The 16,876-nt window shown below is 46.6% G+C and overlaps 1 protein-coding gene across 1 annotated transcript in view; it reads right to left on the bottom strand.

Annotated features, from left to right (window-relative positions):
* Positions 1 to 870: 870 nt before the first annotated feature.
* Positions 871 to 16,876, bottom strand: part of LOC117235075 (iroquois-class homeodomain protein IRX-6) — a 35,320-nt gene continuing 19,314 nt past the window's right edge. The window contains exons 3-5 of the mRNA XM_033496755.1: positions 14,531 to 14,643; positions 3,459 to 3,763; positions 871 to 3,311 (exon numbers count right to left, since the gene is read on the bottom strand). Coding sequence (XP_033352646.1) covers positions 2,389 to 3,311; positions 3,459 to 3,763; positions 14,531 to 14,643 — 1,341 coding nt within the window. The 3' untranslated portion in view covers positions 871 to 2,388. The remainder of the gene's footprint in view (positions 3,312 to 3,458; positions 3,764 to 14,530; positions 14,644 to 16,876) is intronic.

Genomic DNA, 16,876 nt, shown 5'->3' on the forward strand with positions numbered 1-16,876 from the left:
ACGAGTTGATTCATGAAGACGGGATGGACCTCCTTGGGATCCGCGGCTCGGTGCCTCCAAGGCCGTGGCGGGTGGTCCCGCGACTTGATTTCTTGTTTCCTACACCACGCTCGATCTGGCCTGCGTTCTCCACTATCGCTCTCTCGCTCGATCTCGCCGAAGAACGCGACGGAAGAACGGATCGAGCACGGTCGTAGGACAGTGACAGAGGGAACCAACGACGGGAGAGGGCAAAAGAAGGGAACGAGGCCGGCATTCCCCGCTGTTGCCCGTATACCTATAGCGATTGTCGATTTAAATGTTTACTAATAACCAAGCTTGTCCCGCAACCACCCAGAAGTCGGTCGCTTTGCATTTTTATAAGTACATCTTACGGCCGGTTCCGAGAACGAGAAGACGTTTCATATTCATCCGCCGATGCTGCCGTCGCCGACCGACTGTCCTCTCCTCTCCGTGATACGAGGAGGACTCCTTCTGGCGCGTATTGTCTCTCTGCTCTCGATGCATTCGCCCACGATTAGCCAGCCACCGGTATAATCGTTCGCGTTCCATCGTTACTCGTCCGTAAGTCGGATCGTTAGGACGAAGGATCTGTTTCGCTGAACGTTGGTGGTATACGCGAGAACACGTTGAATAAATTCTTCGTTTCCTTTGTATGCAGCTTTGGTAAGTTTAAAGTGAATTATCGGCAAGAAATTATGTAACGGTATCTGCAAAACTGCTCACCTTTCGCTGATATACCTGGAAGTATCCTTCGTAGTTTCTTCTCACAGATCAAGACAGCAATAGGGGATCGAATGATCGATCGAAGGTACAAGGGATGGATGGGTAGATAGGGAGGAAGAATGACGAAGGCTTTGAGACGTGTTGTTTTTTTTTTTTTTTATAATGATTCGTTTATTGCGAAAGGACACAGTCTGCAAGCCATCTGCCAATGTGGCATCAACGAGCTCGCGTGAAATTTTGGACACGAATGACTAAAAGGTGATGGCGATCGTTCACTCTCGACATGACATGATATGTTGACAGTCGCTGCGCCCTGCGGCTGTCGCGTCTCGTTTAACGAGAACACCACGAACCTCCGACGTAGTATCTCCGAGTACATTCGTATTTTTCCCTTTATCTTTCTGGAAAAGCTGGACACACACACCACCCTGTGTCGCGAACAGATCGGAGCGCGACACAAGTTCCAGGTTCTGTCAGATTACGGGCGGAGTCGGGCGTGTTCGACGATAGAGCGTCGCTTGCGAAATCGACCGAAACAAAAAAAGTCGGAGATAGGAAACGAATGGAAGAAAAAATAAAGGGGAAAGAAGAAAGAAAGAAAGAAAAACGCGTAGCGAACGATGCGTCGTCGATTATTATTATCACGATCTGCGACGGTTTCTCCAGGATTCGTCGTCGCGCTAAAGCGCTCTCGAGCAATAAATAAATAATACTTACGTACGGAGAAACTCAGGCGCAAGACGCACGCTTTCAACGTGGTTTTCCTCGCACGGGTTGTGCTCCTCCGTAATCTGTCACAGTAATCAACGATCTATACCCCGTCATGATCGACCGAGTTGACGTGAATCGATAATGTTATAATAAACATCGCGATAACAATAATAATAATCCATAATAATAATAATCATAATAATAATAATAATCGTCTTCGTCGTTAGTATGAATTATGATCTCCAATATTATAATAATAATATCGTACCTACTCTACATACAATACATACACTGGCCGGACGCTCTCTACTGGGCCCTCTCTACTATTTACAAACGCATAAATAATTATTAATTATTATCGTGTATTTATATATATAGTATTCTTTATGTATAATATTACTGCATAGTAGACACGCCTAGGATAGTGTATCTTTTTTCTTCGTATTTTTTTGTCTTATTTTCCTTTTAAACCGCGATTAGCTGCGCTGCTGCTCTACGGAAGAGTTAAACGAGCCTACACCATTCCATCTTTCCATCTTTTTTTTCATCTTTCATCGATCGATTTCCAACCTTTCTTTCTCTGCTGTCCCGTTCTTGCTGCGGACAGAAGAAAAATTCGCGACGAAGGACGAGAGAAAATAGGAATCAAGGAGAGAGGGGCAGGATATACCAAAGGACCGAGGGAAGCGAAAGGAATCCAAAAGGAGAAGAAGATAATGTGAGAGAGACAGAGACTAGGAACGGTGGAGAGAGATCAGGGACTTGAGGGGCAGTACATATCATGTATCTCGTTCCGACGTTCTTCGTTCAGTTACTGTACACTAATTACAAGAATGTAGTCTCTGATTATTATTGTCATACACACCACACAACGCGCGAACGGCTGCGCGGCGAACCGTCCCTCGAAACTTCGATTAATAGTAATTAGTCCATCGTCCCCGCGCATGGGAATCACACTCGCCCCGGTGACTTGAGCTCCTGCGTAGACGGCAGGCTTCCGCTCGGATGGGGCGACAGATCGGACCCACCGGAGGACGTCGTTGACGACGACGAGGGAGACAAGCCTGAAGTCGCGGTGGTCAGAAGCACGCCGCCTCCACCGGGGACACCGCTAGCCCCGTTGATCGAGAAAGATTTAACATTACCACTCGCTGACACAGCCGACGCGGAGGTCGTCAGTATACTGGGAGCCGTGGAAGGAGGCATCACCCCACTCAGACCGCCCAAGGTTCTCGAATAAGTTTCCAACAAGGCCATATCTCCGGATCCAAGGTGAGAAGCACCGTAGAGGTTTCGGTAGAAATCCGGGTGCCGAACGAACTGCGTTCCCGAGTGCATAGCTGGATGAAGAGGATGATGAGGTGGCAAACGACTCGCCAGAGGGCTCACCAGCTTTCCGCCACCGCCACCTCCACCTGCGACTCCACCACCACCTCCGCCGCTTCCGCTATAAGGAGACGAGAGACCAGTCATTGCGGTCGGTGTAGGACTCTGCTGTTCACCGTCCTTGCTCGCCATGTCGGCCAAAGACCAGATCCTCGGTTTCGTGGTGACTCCACTGCCCGTAGACGACGCGGTCGTGGTCGGTGGAAGATGACTACTGGGCGGCGTGCTTTCCGGGGAAGGATGGCGCAGCAGTCGACCATGAGACGACGCAAGATACGCGGGATGCTGAAGCTGTAATGGATGCCTAGGCTCTCTCTGATCGTATAGGCACTCCGGGCTATCTGGACCGCTATCTGCTCGCGACTCGCTCCATTCGCTCTCGGTTCTACCTTGGACACCGGTGGACCCACCGCTAGTGCCAAGAGAGTCCATCCGATGGGCCGGTCGTTCTCCGTCCTCGCTTGATCCGGTACCCGAATCCTTTGAGTCTGTGGCAGAGAATAGGATTTGTCTTTGGGCAATGAAAGGGAAAAGGATTGTCGGGAGACGACGCGTTTTGTTGGGAGTAAGAAAGGAATGTATAGAATCGATGAAAGGGTGGAGAAAGGTAGGCGGATGTTTGCCGGGGTTCTTACCTAGCCGGTCTTTCTCGTCCACGCTCTTTCTTCCGCTGTCGTCGTCGTCGTTGTTGTTGTCCTCGTCCTCGACCCTATTCCTCGGCTCCCATGTCATCTTGTTCTCTTTCTTCAAACGTCTCCGCGCATTCGCGAACCACGTAGACACCTGAGTCAGAGTCATCTTCGTGATAATGGCCAGCATGATTTTCTCGCCCTTTGTTGGATACGGATTCTTCTTATGATCGTTCAACCAGGCCTTTAACGTACTCGTCGTTTCCCGCGTCGCGTTTTTTCGTCTGGCGCCATTTAGATCCATCCCATAACTGAAACAGATCAAAGTAGGCGGCTGTTCAGTATCAAAGCCCACCGTCTTGTCCCCGTTTCGCGTTAAACTTTCAGCTTTCCTTTCCGAAAGATCAGTGAAGTCCTCCTGTAAAATCGAGAAACGTATACGGGATTAAACACGTTTCACCGGCCAATACTAAAAGAGGCAACGAGTCGAACGAAGTCTTTAACAGGAGCCACTCGTTCATCTTTTTATTAAATTCTTCGACATCGGTCGCTTTCATCGTCGTACACCGGATGTAAGGCGGTCGAGAACGTACATAGGTCGCGATACGTTATACGAGTGAGTTGTATAACAGAGACACATTGCGGGGAAGAGAGAAACCGGAGGAGGAGGAGAAACGTAGAAGAAGAAGAAGAAGAAGAAGAAGAAGAAGGCAAAGCCTCCGGTGGAAGCTCGTGTCGGGAAACTTATCCAATCGTGAGGCTCGTTACGCCTCCCCCCGGAGCTCGGTATAAAAGTCCGAGTCCTGCTCGGTTAGAGGAACGATATAAGCGGGTAGCTACTACTTTCATCCCGAGAGCAGATCTCTATCTAACGGTTTAAGCTCCTTCCTTCCATCGCGGTCGTAGTGGAGTGGAGTGGAAAGGAGCGTAGCAAGAGAGAAAGAGAACACGATTCGTTTCGTCTCACCCTTCGGCGCGCCTCGCCCAGACCGTCCGGAGCGACCGACCCCCTGGGATCCCATTACTAAAAGACTAACCCTTATCAAAGATTAAACTTCGGTATAACTGCTGAATCGACGGGATCGAAATTAAATTTTCCAGCGGCGAGCACGGCTGGGAGATGCTTACTCCCTTCTTCTTTTTCCTTCTTTGCTCGGCTCTTGGCCTTTTTCCTTGTTCCACCCCTTGCGACATCTCGACATCTTTTCCGACGTTGCGGTCTTCCGGCCTGTGTTTCTTTATTTTCTCTCCTCTGACGTAAACGGATGAATATATTTTCTTAAGAGTTTTAACGTATCTTTTTTCTTTTCTAAGGACATACGAATTGGATAAAATTTAGGAAATTTCTACCCACGCAAAATCCACCCTCGGCGCAAAAATACGAAACGACGAGATACCGTTAGCCGAAATCCCAATAGACTCGACACGGAAGCGCACCTTCGTCGACGGCGATGCCCCGTGACGGGCAACCGCCATTATTGAGCTTTATTTTCACCCTCTTTCGTTCCAGCGAGCTGGGAAGAAAATACGGGGGAAGAAGAGAGGCAGGCGTGTGTGGACGCGCGACTGACGTGTCGACGGATCGAGCGGGTTGGGGAGATGGTCGCGACGGGATGAGATGGGAAATTAATAAAACTGTCACTTATCTGCCCCTCCCCGGGGCAGGGCTACACGCGCTATCTGCCGTCTCTTCTGTCTTCCTTTCGCCCCTATCTTTCCGTGCCGATTGTGTTTTCACTTCGCGGCCCCATCTGTCTCTCTCTTCCATCGCTGTACCGAAGTCTGTACGCGGGATTCGCAGCAGCTGAAACGAGGCGCTAAACATTTCAATTTGACATCGCAGCCGCCTCCGCGAGAGTGTAGATGTAACGTGGTGGTTCGCGAGCGCGCGCACTCATACACGCGCGTTTCTCCCAGGATACGCTCTATCCTCTTTGTTCTCTAGGCTATCATATCCTACGTTCTGTTCTATCCTATCCATCCGGCAAAAGCGTCGAGGGTCGAAGGCTCGTACACGCGCGCAAAGAGAGCGAAAGAGTGGAGACGGCAAACGGGAGAAGCAGGAAGAGACGGAGGAGGAGAGAAGGAGGCGAGAGAGGTGGGCCATGGCACGGCGCGGCGTACCGGTGATACAGAGAGGAGCAGGAAGATAGAAAAGTGGCGAGAGAAAGAGAGGCGAGGATGGCTTAACTCCGGTCTGTTTGCGAGGAGCAAATGGCGTTCTGCAGTTATTTTAAAATTCAGCCGGTGGCAGGGGGTGCGGATCGGATTAAAAAATCAGAGTGGAAGCTTGTTTCTCATGATAACAGCCAGCCGCCCCCGAGAGCGGGAACTGCTGCTGCTTTCTACCGATTCCGTCTCCCTGCCAGCTACTGCCAACCCCCCGCGGTTGTCGAGCTTCTATCTCTCCGCCTCTTCCGCGTCCATTCGTCTCTCTCTTCCACATTTCGTTTCTCTGTTTCCTTTTCCTCTTGTGCGCCAGAGCGCTCCAACTTTTTCCATCTCTTTCCACACGACGCGACGCGACGCGACGCCTCGCTTCTCTGTAACGCTTCTCTTCCAATCTGTCTCTCGCTCGGCCTCCGGTATCGCCATACAACCATCGCGAACGCATACACCAAAGGGCATTTCGTCGACCGCTTTAAATACGGCCGCTGCATGCGCGCCAAGCCGTTCTCCCGTTCCCGCATATAGAGACGTGTCGTGTATATCTATATACAAATCGTATTATATACGCGTATATAGGCACAGCTATGATCGTACGTGCGAGCCAGATCGGCCTCTTTCCTCTTCTCGCTCGCCAGGGGTTGATCGCATCAACTGCTTGTTTCCATGGCGATTGCTAATCGGCCCGTCCTTTGCTTCCCGTTTCAACGTCGCGCCTTTGTTCACGTTCCTCGCACCCGCCCGGGGGTAAACGCGTCAAGCTACAGGCAATCTGCCTCCAGAGGTCCCAATAACTTTATCCGGTTCTTTCCCTACCGCTCAGCTGCCTATAAATACTCCATTTATGCTTTTTAGTACTGTCACTTTCTTCTATTAAATAACTGACACGTTTGAATATCCTTTCTGTCTGTTAATTATAGATAGGTATATCAAGATAAAGACTGAGTGATTGAAAAGGAAAGTAATCGAATCCGAAGTAGCAATAACTCTACGATAACGGAATCTTCACCCTTCCAATTCTCCGGACACGAAGATACAACACCACCCCTTAAAGAAACGGTTCGAGCGAATCAACCATTAAAGCCCGCTGAAACAGCCATTTTTCGCGACCCTCGGCCGCACGGCGGTTAACGTAAACGCGTTTGTCATGGCGTAGCTTTTAAGAGGGATAAGAACGGGGGTGAGTGACCATGGCCAGCTCGAAACGAGGCAGGTGTGCGAGCTCGACCGACTCCGCCCCTCGTTACCGCTCGTAACTAGGGGTGATATCCGACTTCTTTTTTCCCTCTCTGTCGTTCTCACGCTACCACCACTATCCCCCTTTTCCCACTCTTAGAATCTATACCCTCGACACACACCTTTCACAGGTATGGTTCCGCGGGCTCCGCGGTCTTTATCAACGCGAAAATGCAGCCATTTCGGTGACGGCGCCATCTTCCCTTGGTAGATACGTGTATGCACGCATACCGCGTCCCTTCGCACGCGTTCACTCACCTAGAAGGAGGTACCTGCCTCATGGTCGAGCTTCGGTTTAATCAACCGCGAAGCCACGCCAACCTTCTGCGGCCCCTTTTCATCCGTCTCTACCTCCGATTCATGGTCGGCTAGAATATCGCGACAATTAGATACATGTACGGTGTGTGTTCGAGTGGACAGCTTTCACTTCTTCCTTTTTTGATATCTTTTATAGTAAATATTTTTTACAGTAATCGATTGTCCACAGGTAAGCTGTGAGTCCTCTACGTATCAAGCAAAACCTTTCAAATATTCCACCTAAAACCTGATCGTCTAACATTGTCAAAAAAATTTTGTCATATTTCTTCGAAGCTCGGAAGAACAAAAAAAAAAAAAAAAAAAAAAGATTAAACGTGGGAATGTAAAAATATGGACATAACCGGTTCGCGGAGGGTTCTCGTCAGAGTTGGGGAATTTTTAAAAGAATAGGAATAGAATTGCTTTAAATTTCCATCGTGAACCGACGATGAGACTGCTTCGATCGATGCACGATCGAACCAAAGACGGATAAAAGGTAGAAAACGACGACGATGATTCTCTCCTGGCGGTTTATACAACGAACGTACCTACCGTGTACCGATGTCGTCGCGTTAAGTTCTCAGAAGCGCTTCGCAGACTTGCAACACGTCGCGTTGAAGTTTTGCGAACGTGGTGACAGTCGGTTGTTCCACATCCAACTTTATTACCAGTTGCTCGCAACGTGACAGATCGATCGTAAACCCGGCGGTGCGCGCGTGTGCACGCACGTGTGAACGTGCGTTGAGAAACCTGGCAGAAGAGGTAAGTGCACCCACACGCGGACACGACTAACTCTCACGACGAAGATTATACAATCTCACTCTCACTCCCTTTCTCCGTCTCCATTGTACGTGCAACCGAGTTTATATAAAATGATACACGGTTCGCTACTTTGTCATACGATCGTTTAAATCCATCACGAAGCACACACCGCCCCGTAGGAGCCACGATTAAAGTCACTCGCCGCTGAATTATCGTCGACCGAGATTACTCGGCAGCGCGGCGCTCTGTTATGGCTAACTCGCGAAAATTTACAAAAGCCAAACGACTCGGAGCTGCGAGTTCCAGCGGCTACACGCTCGTATGTCTCGTTCTACCGTTACACCGCTGCACGAGTCTTTAACGCTCGATAAAGAACACGCTGAGTCGAGTATGTAATTTGTGTCTGAAATGTAACCAGCTACCCTTTAGGTAAAAGGACACGCTCTTCTGTAAAACATTAATTCATTCCACGCGTCTACGAACCTCGAAAAATTTCCACGCTTAACGTTTTACAACTCACTCAACTGTGTTCCTTACATACATATACATATATATACCTTTGATACTCGAAACAACCTATACGTTTGCACAATTTTCAAGCGTTTTAGAATTGTACGGGGAGCCGTGTTGGCAGGTACTCAAAGAATTGATTAATCGATCGACCTATAAATCTTTAAAACGACTCTTTCCTCATAGCATGAAGCATGCACGGATGACCTTTCGACACGCGTCATTCGTAAAGCAACGTTCACCTGGATGCTCGTTCTCGCGAGGAGAATATCGGTAGAAGGGGTGCGGCCCGGTCATTAAATCCAAGTCGACCGCTCGACAGGCCTAATCTGCGTCCATTAAGGCTAATGAGAAAAGCGCGGAGGCGCGGCTGCGAGACGACGACGCGCTGTCATCTGCACGTCGAAGTTTCAAGAAGAGAAGGAGGGACGCGGTAGCATGTCCCCGCTAACGAAAAACGCGTGTCGGTGACTTTTCACCGGCGCAACCCTTGCGAGGCAAAAACCACCCTCTAGGACTAAAACCGGGTCATTAAACGGCCGTACATCATCGGGGGACGTGACACGTCCTGAAACGCCGCGCGTGGGGCCCGCACTCATTAACTTTGGGATATTCCCGGTTTCTGTCGGATCCGAGGACGGTTTGACGACCGAACGAGTCCTCCGGGAACGCTATAGACGAGAATGAATTTGTCCTTTTGTACGATTGGTGCTGGAAGATCGATCGGGAGGGTCTTGGCTCTGGAGTAGCAGGTTTGAGATGAGAAATTGGGGATTTGAAAAATATGTGCAATGTTACAGGTGTTGGAATAATAGAAGAGATTCGAGTCATGGAAATTCGATCACAATCGACCGTAAGTTCCCGATATACGTAGAATAAATGATAGACTAGTATCAATTTGGATCTGGAGCTAAGCTAGGTAGACATTTTAGAAAACAAGATTATACAAATTTCAATATGTAGACACGCGAGTAGGCACTGTTGCGCGTTCTACGTAGATAGGAGAACGATCGATGAACAACGTTGTTAGACGACTAACCGTTAGGATGAATCAGATGCGCGGCATGATTCGATGTAATTCTATTGCGAGAGCGAAGACGGCAAATATTTGGCGGGGCTTTCAGAAAGGGTTGGCAATATACTCGCGACGTAAATCAAATAAGCGATCTTATCGTCGAAACGTACACCGCTTGTTGGCAACGCTAAATGGTCTTAGATAGGATCGACGTTCGTATCGTTCTAGGTTTAGTAAATAATGCACGGACAATATCCTCTCGATACAAAACTCTCGGTCCGTAAAGGTATGAAACGACGGAAAACGTTTCACAATCGTGCAACGAAGGGACCTTTCGGTATAAAAACTCCCTTTAATCTTATCAAATTCGTGGGAAACAGTGCTGGATATCGAAGGAAATGAATTCGCCTAAGAGCCAATTTCTGTCATGAACAAATATACGATCCCTCGGTAATAATTCGTCAAACAATCACACTCCTCTACTGACCGAAATTGATATATGAGGATTTAGGGTTAAATTTGATATGTATCAATAGTATAATGTTTCTAGATAACGAATGAATATATATGTGTCTCATTTCCTTTTAAGTTACAATAGATATGTAGATTGATACATTAAATATTTAGTTCCTACGTAAAGTTTCTCTAATTCCGAGAAATACTTTCATCTTGATATGTATTCCTAACTTACGAGTAATTATCATATTTGTATACTTATCTACAAAGTCCATGAAAACGGTGGATTAGAAAAATGATGTAAATCAAATTAAAGGAAAGGAGACAACCATAGAAAATTCCTAATAAATCTCTAACTTCCAATGCCATGAAGCTTCTACTAAGAAAAACTTTTAGAAAACAGAAAATAAACTTCGCGACTTTTCGCACTCTCAGCTTCCTTCATTTGTTTCCTATACAAAATCTTGAACTAGATGCTCGCACCAAACATAGATTCCCCCAACTATCCGTGAAAGAAATGGGTTCGCGCACCTGTTCGCCGAGGAAAAGGCGACGACGACCGGGCGAGCGGCGATTAAGATTCGCGGATCGTCGCGACGTCCTTAAACGCGCTCGAGGCCCGAAGCGCGTGCCGACACATCGGTCGTTGTACGGACACACTTAATAATACGTGTCGTCGATCGAGGGACGCGACGCGAAACGGGAGGAAGCCGAAGCCGGACATAGGAGCAGCCTATGTAAGCGCGGCCTGTGTTCGTACAACCAGTGACTGCGCTACCCACTGGCCGCTTGTTTCTTATTGTTTACCCTATATGTCCCCGGAAGCAGGGCCAATCCGCCGGAAAGACGAGACCGTTAACCCACACGATCCCAAGACCTCGCGGCCGTGCATGCCAACTCTTTATTATTGGCTTTTTGTATGCTTATGTTAAACGGTCGACGAAGCGCGCGCCCTGGCATAATGTGCTCTGCGATCCTCGCCACCTCGTCGATTTTTACGTGACTGCTTCTCGATCCTTTCTCTTCGCTGCTATATCCTTATCCTTCTTTTCTTTCTCCTCTTATCGAATACGTTAGAAAACGTTGCAAAATTGCGACGAGTTACTAGAATAGCCGAAAAAGGATTCGCCGATGAGAAACTTCGTAGAGACCGATAAAAGTCGAAGTAGAGTAAAATCTAGATCTCTCAGAGACCAAACTGATCTTTGCTTTTTACGATCGTCTCAATTGAAGGGTCATATACAGGATTGATGTTCAATCCTCAAGTTTCGCCTCCGATACATAGCATAGTTGAGTAAATAATCGTTTACACAAAAAGAACCTGTGAACACGTCGCTATCTTATTAACCAGCGCAAAAAGAAGCAGACTTAATACCGGTACACGGTGTATTGATAAAAGTTCTGCGTTACGTAAGTAGCGGTCGAACATCGAACGAGCATTATCGATGCGACAATTGTTACTCAGCTGTTATTAGCGTCATCGAGCTTGAGTTTCTTCGCGACATAGAAACGTGCGTGCGTGGGAAAAAGCATTGATAAATGTCGTGTGGTCAGGTCGATCCTCGTTGAACGTTGACTGGTACGCTCTAACGACGTTGAAAACTTTGTATCGAAGCATAACATGCAAAAATAAATCTCGTGCCGTGGCTTTTATTACAACGTTTCGAGAAAAAAGACTTCGATAACGTATCGAGTCCACAGCGACGAATAGACTGGCGTACGTGTGTGTAGGAAAAATGCAAGGAAAATAACGACTATCGAATATATGTATACCGATATTTTTGGCCGATGGATAATCCGTTGGCAACGAGATACGAACTTCTGGTGTCTACGACAATGCGTCCAAGTAGAAAAACGTGGCAATTAACATGTTTAACTCGAGTAGAAATTAATTGCGAAGTGTAGGTAGAAATTAGCCTTGTTTGTTAACGATATAGCGTCGTTAATGCGTTGAATTATTCCATGTTTCAACGACGGTACAAGCGTTCCGTCCACCGAAAGAAAATTGATTTCAATAATATCGTGTTAAATTTGAATTCGATTGCTCGGGCAAGCGAGTACCGTGTGTCGAGGTAATCAAATCGCTGCTCGATATCTTCACCTATCGATACATCGTTTGCATTAATCAACGTATTCCTCGAGCAAGTGTCCGCCGAAGAACCGAACGAAGAAACAGTGGTCTGTGTATCAGTTCATAACCGCTTATCTTGACAAATGGAATTACGGTCGCGAGAAATTGAGACAAATCGTGCAACACGACGTATCAATCAATTCCGCGGGAAATTTAAACACTTGTATTTCCAACAAGTTGTGTCAATATAATTAGCTCATCGTATATCCGATCGAATCGATCGATTCTCCCTTCTTTTTTCGATCGATAAAATCAATTAACATATCCCGAATAAATGAATTAGCACCGTAATGAGAACCAGACACAACTATCGTGATTATATTATTGTACAAAAATTTGCAATTAAATACTTCTGCGATCTTCGCAAAATATATTCACGTACTAAATACATACGTATTACGTAATTTCTGTATCGTATATTTTCAGGCTTGTTTCTTCACTTCGTCCGTATAATCGTGACTGTTAAATGTCATTTACTAATAGCTAATGAAATTTCGAAATGTTTCTTGCAACACACATAATACATTCGTAAAAGGTATCTGCAAATGTTCGAATACTTTCGTCAGTCCGTGTACGATCAAAGGTAAAAAAGACTAGATTGTTCGACGTCGATCACTGACAACGGATCTCGAAGCCGGCAGGTGCATCCCCGGATCTTCCGGTAATTGTTATCGCGGCGAGGAGTTGCGGTTCCGGTGTGGACCGGCGCGGTAGGTCTCCGTAAAGGAAGACCCGGTGCGCGAACCGACTAGACCGAATGGATGCTAAGCAAGCTGTAGTACCCGATCGCTTCCTTGCATACGAAGCAGTCTCCGCCGGAAGTGCGTCACGCGGCAGTATAGATTCCACGAGGTGAGACCGGCGCGTAGAACGACGTCGTTGACTCGTCACCGGGTCGTCGGATACGTGACCGCGGGTCGCGTTTCTCCGGATCAGATCGAAATAACTGATACGCGCCGGATGTTTTATCATTTGCAACATTATCGCGACATAATACGTCAAATGTAATACGTATATACTATAAAATTCGCACGCAGAGATATCGTCAGTTTATATCCTCGTTTCTATATCCTCTTCTGAGAACCACTGTTTCAGTATTTCTTTGTGTTCGTACATAACTCTTCGGTAAATTATGTGTTACTTTATACGGAATAATTCTTCGCAACGATCTTGTAAAGAACTAATAAACTACTCGCCCATTACTGGCTACAATATCGCTTCCCCATATTCTCATTGTTTACAATCATCGATCTCATTAGCAAGTCGTAAAAGCGAGCTTACAAATCGGTTCGAGTGTCACAGTTTGGCATCTCTATGTACATAAATTCCATGGCGGGGACGCGACGATAACGATAGCGCGATATCAGCTGAAGACAGAAACGAGAAAAGGACGGAGAAAGGGGAAGGAAAAATTGAAAAATCCAGTGACGTCGAGAAGAAGGCCGGAAACGTAGATAGACCGATTAATCATCGACAGAGTTCGCTTGGTCCACCTCTCTGTGCCATGCGTCTCCAAAGGCAGGCACTCCGAATATTTATAATCTTGTCCTGCGCAGATAATACGATTCCGATTTATCAGGCGGGCAAGACCTTTCACCGATCGCATCGTGACACGCGTTGACCGATTCCAGCGCCAAGCGCGAGAATAAAAACGCCCAAGGCGACAGTCCCGGGTCAACGGAGCGCTAATTTATTGGAATGTTTATGTGGTTCTCTGGCGCGTTATCGGGAACGCGCGCGCGAGAACGCGTCGACATCCCGACCAAAGCTGACTCGCGTGAACGCACGTCGGAGTAAAGCAAGACTTCTTCTCTCTTTCTTCTCCTATATTGTCGAGATTTCGTGTGAGAGAACAGGAGCGTATTGGAGATTCGACTTGCTCGCTCGAAAGACAATTGAGATAATTTTCAAGTGGCAGGAAAACTTTCCGCGCGGGTGACGTCGCTCGGTTTCTTCGGCGGTTAATTAACACGAGAGCACGCACGTTCGATTTGCGTTGAAGCATTTGGAGAAAGGTATATTATTCTTAGTGGTCATATCGTACGAACGTACTGCTATCTGCTCGGCCGAGTCGTATTTCTGTACCGACACCGTGTTATCGTTTCGCGCGACTTTTTTCAAGAGCGTGCAACTGAAAATAATTATACAGTTAGCCGTTCCGGCTTCGAAAATGTTCGTCGACGGTTATGCCGAGTTTCCAGCGAATCGAGGGAGATTTAGTACGCGACTGTCTTTATCACCGCGTGAAATATATGGTGGTACTTTGGAAAGCCTCCACTCGTACGTTCTCCGTGGAGAGTTCGTTGCTTTAAATACGCGGTATTTCTTTCCGAATTGTCCATAAACGTTATCCCCTAATTGTCCAAAGCGATATGCGCCATTTAGAATTTGGGAAGAATATTACCTTCTCGAGGAGAAAGCGTAGATTTCTTTTATTCTCATCTTTATTACCCTTCGGAGGGAAATCCGAAAAATCGATGTAGGAGAAATATTTCGAAAACTCACCCGTTGTACGGGTAGGTGGCGAAGGCGGCATCGTAAGGATGGTACACTGATGGATAAGGCCACGCTGCCGCGGCTCCTGCTCCAAGATTTTCCTTCAGATCGAGGCTAGCAGCCTGCAAGCAAAGCAGTTATACTTGTTAATAACGTGTGGCAACGCCTCGCATGAGTAATTAACGCAACTAAAAAAAACCAATTCTTCGATGCGTGATTCGAGTCGTGATTCGTTCCAATCTGGAACGCATGCCCAATTGCAAAACGAACGGAACATAGTGGTACTATCTTTCGATGTAGAAATGCCGCTGGACGATATCGTGTATCTTCCACTCGTTGAAGTCGACTAAAAAATCACGTGTATCACAGAACGTGTCCCAAAATGGAATTCTGTCAACGTTAAAACGTTCCTTTTAATTCTCAATTATGCTTATACTACTGGATCCTGGTACAAAAAAAAGCATCTAACCAGTTTAACCAGCGGAAATATCCACTTTTTTTTAAGGACGTGGCGGTTAATCGGCGCCTTCACGATCGATCTTCGATTCATCGACGATAATGAGAAAAATAGCTGGCAAAGCGGTGATAACAGTAATTAGAATCGATGTGTGCCGTTATTGTTTGTTTCTGTAACCCATAACCCCGATGGTTTGACTTCGTATACCAGCCGCGTTTAAACCTCTATCAACCGGTAGAATAATAGAACCATAGAATTCTTCTCGCCCTTCGTTCCCCCTTCTGATTCCAAACGATTCGTTGTTCTTCTCCCCGACTTTTTCATATGCATTAGTCTTGCATTAACGACATTAATTATACATCGTGTTCGAACTGCGTAGCCATCGTTGGATTGGCGTAATTAGCACTCGAAAATAACGGGCGGTTCGAGTTCCTTGACCTAGGAAATTCACGCGCCCAATGTCGCGTTTATTTGAGACTCTTTGAAAACGTTGCTGCTCGACCCATGGAATTTCATGTGCTTAAACTGAACTTAAAAGCAAAGGAGGTCTAGATTTCCGACGCACATGAATATTCTAAAACACAAACGTTTTGTCGTACATTGATAACGCTAATTTTCGCTCGTGACAATATTTTTCTTTTATTTTCATTTTAGCCCATCTTACTAACGTTTAACCGATATCTTCTATCGTAAATCTTACAAATGTTTCACGATTGTTGTAATATTTGCTTGTTCGAAAACTTCCAATTTCCTTTTCTACGGTTCTATTGACGAAAATATAAATACGTATAAAAATCGACCATCTGTTGTGTAAGTTTGAAATCAGTCACGAAGCAACTAGGAAATCACGATCGAAACGAACGATCTCATTAAAAACGGTGCTCGATAGGTGCAAGTAGAAGAGTCTCGAGAACATTAGCCACGAAGGTACCTCGAGTACGTGGTTCCGCGCAACCTGTGTGTGCAATCTGCTGCTCGGTTACGACGAGAGGCCACACTCTTATGCGCTTACCCCTTAAGCTCGATCATAAAGAGCGACGATAACAGGCCGGCCACGGCGACGGCTCGAACACGACAGTGTTCCACTGTTACGACAGGACGGATTCATAAATTTACGCTTCGCAGCTATTTTCTCCGTGTATGCGCTTTGTGTGTGGTCCGATAACCTCTCTCGGTCGGACGAATACACGCGATTGCCGATCCAAAGTCGCTATGCTTCTTCTCTCCTCCCATGCTCGCCTATATTAACATCACACTGTCCGGGATCTTTCGCTGCGATAACATCTCGATTATCGTTGAACGCTTCGCGAACGTGCATGCCAAATGAAAGCATCTTTCTTTCTTTCTCTCTCTCTCCTACCATTGGTGAAGAAAAACTTGCACGAGATTCGATATACGTTTACAATCCAACGCGTATAGTATCGTCGCGAGTTGGTCAATCCACGAGTTCGTTATCTCTCCGATGAAACTAGCGGTGATGTAAGATAAGCGGTAGATTCGTACGAACAATATTTTAACGAAGGTTAGACGCTGGTAGAAGTTTATATTCTGGTAAGAAAAAGAAAAGAAACAAAGGATGAGAGAAAATATATAGTAAAAGATCAGGAAAATGTTAGCGATTGGGACTGATTACATTGATAGTAATGAAGACAAGAAGATCTTCGAACTGCCGTGGATGCAATGAAACGAACTTTTAAGGCTGGTGGTTGAAAGGGATGAAAAGCTGGTCGTATGAACATCGAGCGCGAGCCGCGCATTGCGTTGACGTTTATTGCGCGAGAACAGTCGCTCGAGCCGTGATAGCATAATTAAACAATGCAGGGTGAAATCGGGAAAGTACGCACCAGTGAATGGATGGAGTACAAGAATAATTTTACCCGATTGCCGATTTTGTACAA

This window comes from Bombus vosnesenskii, unplaced genomic scaffold (genome assembly GCF_011952255.1).
Source record: "Bombus vosnesenskii isolate JDL3184/JDL3185 unplaced genomic scaffold, Bvos_JDL3184-5_v1.1 scf7180000013314, whole genome shotgun sequence".
Taxonomy (NCBI): domain Eukaryota; kingdom Metazoa; phylum Arthropoda; class Insecta; order Hymenoptera; family Apidae; genus Bombus; species Bombus vosnesenskii.